Source organism: Lactuca virosa, chromosome 4 (assembly GCF_052849685.1).
Source record: "Lactuca virosa cultivar CGN04683 chromosome 4, Lactuca_virosa_CGN04683_v6, whole genome shotgun sequence".
Lineage (NCBI taxonomy): Eukaryota > Viridiplantae > Streptophyta > Magnoliopsida > Asterales > Asteraceae > Lactuca > Lactuca virosa.
The window spans coordinates 280234300-280241981 of NC_136429.1; the positions used below are offsets into that span (position 1 = coordinate 280234300).

At 37.3% G+C, this 7682-nt stretch overlaps 1 protein-coding gene across 1 annotated transcript; it reads left to right on the forward strand.

The window, feature by feature from the left end:
- Positions 1–928: 928 nt before the first annotated feature.
- Positions 929–3775, forward strand: LOC145108320 (6,7,8-trihydroxycoumarin synthase-like). Its single transcript, XM_079045338.1, has 2 exons — positions 929–1890; positions 3132–3775. Exons 1-2 carry the CDS (start codon positions 994–996, stop codon positions 3738–3740), a joined length of 1506 nt encoding a protein of 501 aa, XP_078901464.1. The 5' UTR covers positions 929–993; the 3' UTR covers positions 3741–3775.
- Positions 3776–7682: the final 3907 nt, after the last annotated feature.

The window sequence follows — 7682 nt, forward strand, 5'->3', positions numbered from 1 at the left end:
GTGCATTTTAAAAGCGGGACAGATTCTAAAAAAAATGTTGAAACAAAAATTAGGCAACATTGATATGCTGTCTTCCGGGGTCTATAACTGATTCAATATCTAACCAAAATATGTGTTTTTATAGTCTAAAATGAAGTACAAACACCAAATTACATGCTGGAAGAAAAATTAAATAATTCTGATGTCATATGAATGAGTTATGCACATTTAAAAAAATGGGACAGATTCAAAGAAAAAATGTTGAAATAGAAAAAACGCAGCATCGATATTCTTTCTTTCGGGGCATGTGTCTGATTCAATATCTAACCAAAACATATGTTTATACAGTCAAAAATAAATTACAAACTCCAAATTACATGTTGGAAAAAAATCAACTAACTTTGATTTCATATGTAAAAACGGGAAAAATGTCAAACCCGTTCCGGTTTTTAGAATCGGGACCGGTTTTCATAAAAATTGAGAACCGGTAACCGGACCTTATTACCGATTCTGGTTCCGGTTCTGGTTCGGTACCGGTCCGGTTCCGATTCTCGCGGTTCTAATGCTCATCCTTAATTTTTACTATGTAGTTTTTAAAAACCAAACAGACCAATCATAAATTTTTTTATTATAATCATTACAAATAACACAATTGCTTTGGTTATATATTAATAACAAATTACTAAATAAGGATAGGAAAAATATAATCTTTTAAACCTCTTTAGTTATATAAATAAAAAGTTTCAATTGATTTCTTGTAAATATACTAAATGAGCCTACATAATATCCTCTGATTTGATTGTGATGGAAGACAAATTGAGATTGTTCTTTTCACTTGAATAGAACCCTTATTGGATTTGCATACCTATTCTGATGCCGCCATTGTGCACGCAATTGTAATTTTATTGTGTGGCTATCATGCATCCAAATCCAACACACTATTATCCATTTATCTTTACGTGTATGTAGTCAATATAACCAAAACTACTACTAGAGGTTCGTAGAATCTAAAAGATGGCACTGTTTTTTCTGTTTCTTCTTGTGTGTGTTCCTCTCCTATCTCTCCTCTACCTTCTTTCAAAAATCATCAAAAACAGATCATGTTCATATCCGCCAGGCCCTCATGGGTTACCCTTCATCGGAAACTTGCACCAGATCGATTACTCGAGCCTCCATACTTTCCTATGGCAACTCTCTAAATCCTACGGCCCAGTCATATCTCTTCAATTCGGTTTCATTCCAGCTATCGTTGTTTCTTCTGCGAATGTAGCGAAAGAAGTCTTGAAAACCCAAGATATCATCTTTTGCAATAGGCCTTCATTTGTCGGGTCAAAAAAGTTAAGTTACAATGGCCTTGATGTAACTTTTTCTCCCTATAACGACTATTGGAGAGATATGAGAAAGGTTTATATGTTTCATTTGTTGAGCCCCAAAAAAGTAGAATCTTTTAGGTATATTCGTGAAGACGAGGTCTCAAGTACCATGAAGAAGATATATGAGCTAGCTCTTTCGTCTAAGACGGTAAACCTGAGCGAAACTATGAAGCATGTGGCCATTACTTTAGTGACAAGAGTGGGTTTTGGGAAGAGTTATCAGGATGAACATGAAAGAAAAAAGGTCCTTCGACTACTTAATGAACTTCAATCGATAACGGCAGAATTCTTTGTTTCAGATCTTTGGCCTGGTCTTCCTTTTGTGGGTTTGGTTGATAGGTTATTGGGAAAGATGGATCGGGTAGAAAAATGCTTCAAAAGTCTTGATTCATTTTACGAAGAACTCATTCGTGAACACCTCGACCCTCAAAACCGAAAGTCTAACGAGGAAGAAGAGGATATTGTTGACATTCTACTCCGACTTAAGAAAGACAAAGATTTCAATTTCACTTACGACCACATTAAAGGCATGCTCGTGGTAATCATTACTTGCTCATTTTATTGGTTGGATTAGTGGTCATTATTTCACAAGATTTCCATTAACCATCAACTTTGATTTTCATATGACCCATGAAAACTTATCATAATAAACGTTTGATAAATTTTAATCACATCGAAAGTTTTTTTAAAACTCTGAATCCAATCAAAATTACAGATTTTGTATAACAAGGGTAGTATTTTAATTTTTCTATTCATAGTATATAAACTATAATATATAAACTATGTTATAACTTTTAAATTAAGCATCCATAATGCTTAGTTTTAATGAAAAGTTGAATGAGATGATATGTTGAATTGTAATTGACATTCAATGGCTTCAACTTTATCACTATGAGATGTCATTATGTCAATAAAAAAGTGAAATTTTTTAATTAAATTATACTTTTGATTAATGAGTAATTATTTAAAACAATTATATATATATATATATATATATATATATATATATATATATATATATATATATATATATATATATATATATATATATAAAATTTAATATTATATATAATTTAAAATAAATAAATACTATTTGTGTGTAAAAACATTTGTAAGTGTTAATAAAATCATTTCAAATTTTAACAGTCCGTTGTAAATCCGTCGGTAAGGCCGTCTCCGACAGAGTACCGACAGATACCGCCTATCGGTGCCTCCTTTTTCTAGTAGTGTATATTGATGAACCAAATTCAATGAAGTAATTTAATTTGTAGTATATACCAGTTTTGTGGTAATTTAAAACTTAATTTATAACTGATAAACTACTATCTAAAAGTAATGACAACCCCAAAGGCAAGTGAGTGGTATGGGTTCTGTAATATGACTTGGAAATTAGTGTGATAAAAGGAGTGGCCTCCCCCAGCCACTCTTGTGTTCCTGCCATTAATATATGGTCCTTGATTGGAGTAAGGTGAATGAAAGTATATAACTAATTATTATATGGTCCCTACTTCATAACTTATTCACAAACACACCTTTTTTTTGGAAAACTAAATTATATATAACCTACCCCACCTTTTGCATAACCATTTCTATAACCACCATTCACACGACAATAATGAAACGTAGTCCACTTCATCAATATGGTTCTATTTTTCATGTATATTTAAACTTGTTAATTATGCCTTAGCGTTTAATTAAGGTATTGTTAAGGATCTTTTAATGGTAGATTAACCTTTCACTCTATGCTCTCTTGGTTCCAACGCCTGATTATTGTGTTAGGATATCTTGGTAGCTGGGACAGATACTAGTGCTGCTACAGTGATTTGGGCAATGACAGCATTAGTAAGCGACCCAAAGGTAATGAAGAAAACACAAGAAGAAGTGAGAAACGTAGTTGGAAAGAAGGGTAGAGTTGATGAGGATGATCTTTCAAAGCTCACCTATTTGAAGGCAGTTGTAAAAGAGACCCTAAGGTTATATCCTCCGGCTCCTCTTTTAGTACCTCGAGAAAGTCAGAAAGATGTCAGTTTACAAGGCTACAAAATCAAGAAAAAAACCGTAGTTTACGTGAATGCATTTGCCATTGGAAGGGACCCTGAAGCTTGGGAGAACCCAGAGGAATTTTTACCAGAGAGGTTTTTGGGTAGTGATATTGATTTTAGAGGGAATAATTTTGAGTTCATTCCATTTGGAGGTGGTCGAAGAATTTGTCCTGGAATGTCGATGGGTGTTGTGACAGTGGAGTTATTGATTGCTAATCTTGTTTACTTGTTTGATTGGGCTTTGCCCGATGGCATGAGGAAGGAAGACTTGGACTTTGAGGCGATGGAAGGAATAACCATGCATAAGCGGAATGATCTTTTCCTTGTAGCGCATATGTACTTGTAAAATATTGCATTATAAACATGGTTTAGTGGTGATCATTTTGTATCTGTAAGTGGTCAGCCCAAAGATCTTAGCTTGAGTTGACTTGGGTCAGCCCAACTGTTTTGGGTTAAATGACCCAGTTAATAGCCCAATGTTTGTAGGCCCATGTATGTTTGCTTATATGCTGATTTCAGCTGTAGAGAGAGACAGGAACGTAAGTTTTGTAACAGGGGCAAAAGAGTGAGGTAAAACTAGCTTCTTAACCTAATACAAAAGTTTTCTCTCTTCTGTGGATGTAAGCAGGTTATTACTGAACCACGTTAAATCTGTTGTTCTTCATTCTTTATTTTACTTTTCTTTATCTTGGTATTGTCATTGCTTGTTCTTGGGTCTAAGGGCAAAACGGGAATACAAAAGCAGAAGGCTTAATTGCTGGCAGATTTTGTAATTTTTTTGCATTGTTTTGCTGAAGCAACAATTGGTATCAGAGCTTAATATCAAACCCGGGTGGTAGAGCTCAGATTTGAGGTATTTAGGTGGTATTTTGTGTTCTGCACACAAGGTGTTCGATAAAAGTCCTAAGAGAGGCAGATTCTGAAACAAGCGGGTAAATGGCATCTACAAGCGGAACGGTTAAAGTTGGGAAGTATGAATTAGAGAAGTTCAACGGGAAGAATGATTTTTCTTATTGGAGGATGCAAATGAAAATTTTATTAATCTCACAGAAGTTACACAAGGCTTTGGCGGGTAAGACAAAGAAGCACAAAGATATGTCCGATGAGGATTGGGAGGAGTTAGATCTTGAAGCACGAGCATCGATCATTTTATGCCTTGAAAGGGATGTTGCTTTCTTCGTTGGTAATGAAGAATCGGCAGCTGCGGTATGGGAAAAGTTAGAAGCAATCTTCATGACGAAAACTCTAACAAACAGGATCTATTTGAAGTCCAAATTGTTTACTTGCAAAATGGATGAAGGTTCTTCAATCCGGGAACACATCAGTAAATTTGATAGGTGTATATCAGATTTAAAAGACATTGATGTGAAGGTAGAAGATGAGGATCAAGCACTTTTACTACTTCTTTCGTTGCCAAAGTCTTATGAAAATCTTGTACAAACATTGATGCTTGTGGGTGACAGTCTTACGATAGATGAGACTAGAACGTCAATTCTAGCGGATGATCTTCGAAAGATTGCAACCGGTGACATGGCTGCTGCTAGTGGTAACAAAGACCAGACACAAGGATTGTTTGAAAGAGGTAGAAGTAATGAGAGAGGAAAAGGCAAAGGAGGAAAGTCTAGATCTAAATCTAGAACTCTTGCTGAAAGGCGATGTTTTAAGTGTGGCGAGCTTGGACATTTCAAAGCAAACTGTCCTAACAAGAGAGTAGGATGGAACAAAGAAAAGAACAACAACAACAACAACAACAACAACAACAAAGGAAATGCACAAGAGAAGCAAGAAGCTAGTTATGCCTCGGGAGAAGAAAGCAATGATGAGTGTTACTTTGCCACTTCTGATGAAGAAATCTCTGGTAAATGGATTATTGATTCAGGTTGCTCGTACCATATGTGCCCAAATAGGAAGTGGTTTACTAACTATAGGAGCATAGATGGTGGAACCGTGGTAATGGGAAATAACCATTCCTGCAAAACGGTTGGGCTCGGTTCTGTTAGAATCAAAATGCATGATGGAGTGGTTAGAACTTTATTGGATGTGAGACATGTTCCTGAGTTGCGAAAGAATCTCATCTCTGAAGGTGTATTGGACTTCTGTGGGTGTAAGATAGTTACATGGGAAGGAGTAAAGAAGGTTGTTCGTGGTTCTTTGGTTGTAATGAAAGGTATTCGTCAAGGAAACCTTTACGTTCTTTCAGGTACGACTGTGACAGATGGTGCAGCAGTTGGAACAAATGGTAGTGGTGGTGACCCATGTGAAAGCACTCGGTTATGGCATATACGGCTTGGGCATATGTCCGAAAAGGGTCTTGATTTGCTTGGTAAAGAAGGTTTGTTGAAGAACTTGAAGAAGCCTTGCATGGATTTTTGTGAGCATTGCGTGTACGGTAAAGCACATCGGGTTCAGTTCAAAAATCAAGCAAACACAAAAGCAGAGGAATTTTAGACTATGTGCATACAAATGTTTGGGGTCCAGCTTCAGTCACTTCCAAGGGAGGTTCCAGATATTTTGTCACTTTTGTGGATGATCATTCTAGGTATATTTGGATTTACTTTCTGAAACACAAGAATGAGGTATTTGACACGTTTAAGAAGTGGAAAGCAATGGTTGAGAACAGAACAGGCAAGAAATTAAAGACACTTCGATCTGATAATGGTACAGAGTATACAGAAGGTGCCTTCAAGAAATTTTGTGATCATGAAGGAATTGCTAGACATTGGACGGTCAGAAAAACACCACAGCAGAATGGAGTCGCAGAGAGGCTGAATCGTACATTGCGAGAGAGATCAATGTGTATGCGATCATATGCTGGTTTGGGCAGAGAATGGTGGGCAGAGTCAGTTGCTACAACTTGCTACATTATCAATCGGTCTCCTCATGCATCTCTAGATGGAAATGTACCCTATAGGGTATGGTCAGGGGAACATGCAGATTATGAGAAACTCAGAATCTTCGGGTGCACAGCCTATTATCATGTTAGTGAGGGAAAGCTTGAAGTAAGAGCCAAGAAGGCAATTTTCTTGGGATATGCATCAGGTGTGAAAGGCTATCGTCTTTGGTGTTTGGAAGATTCCAAGTTTATAATCAGCAGAGATGTTACTTTTGATGAGAACTCCAATGTAGCTTCTTTAAAAGCTACGGTCCCTAATGGTGATGACATTGAGATGGTCAAGTCTCAAGTAGTTGATATAGAACCTAAAAGCCAACAAGGTTCTAGTCGTGTTCACGAGGAAGATCATGATGGTATTCACGATGATATTGAACATGAGACGGTTCAGCAAGAAAATGTACACGAACCAGAGGAACAAGAGCTCAGGGACAATTCGGTTTCTACTAGGCCGAGGCGAGCATATAAGAAAGTTCAAAAGTTGGGTTTTGATCAACCCTTGAAACACTACGGACATGCAAGTTTGGTTGAGTATGCACTCTCGATGGAGGAAGATGAGCCGGTCTCCTTCAAGGAAGCTATTCAGAATGGCAATAATGAGAGTTGGTTGGCTGCTATGGAAGAAGAGATGAAGTCTCTTCGAAAGAACCAAACTTGGGAGGTGGTCCCATTACCCGTAGGAAAGAAAGCTATTGGTTGTAAGTGGGTGTACAAGAAAAAGGAGGATTCTTCAGAACTCGGTGGTACAAGGTACAAGGCAAGATTAGTAGCAAAGGGGTTTGCACAAAGAGAGGCAGTAGACTACAATGAGATATTTTCTCTGGTGGTGAAACACACTTCTATCCGAGTATTGTTGAGTATTGTTGCTCATGGTGATTTGGAGTTGGAACAACTCGATGTAAAAACCGCTTTCTTGCACAGAGAATTGGATGAGGAAATCTATATGCATCAACCTGATGGATTTAAGGTTGTTGATAAGGAAAGTCAGGTATGTCGGTTGAGGAAATCACTATATGGATTGAAGCAATCTCCTCAACAGTGGTACAAGCGGTTTGACTCTTTCATGCTGAAGCATGGGTTCTCCAGAAGCCTGTATGACTGTTGTGTTTACATGCGGAAGCTTCATGGAGGTGATTATATTTATTTTCTTTTGTATGTGAATGACATGCTTATTGCTTCGAAGAGCAAGGTGGAGATAGACAGGCTAAAATCTCAACTTGGTAAAGAGTTTGAGATGAAGGACATGGGAATTGCCAAGAAAATATTGGGTATGGAGATTAGAAGAGAGAGGACGAAACATCGATTGTTCTTGAGCCAAAAAGGCTACATTGAGCGGGTCATTGCGAGGTTCGGGATGCAAGATGCCAAGCCAGTGGTGACTCCATTGGCTCCACATTT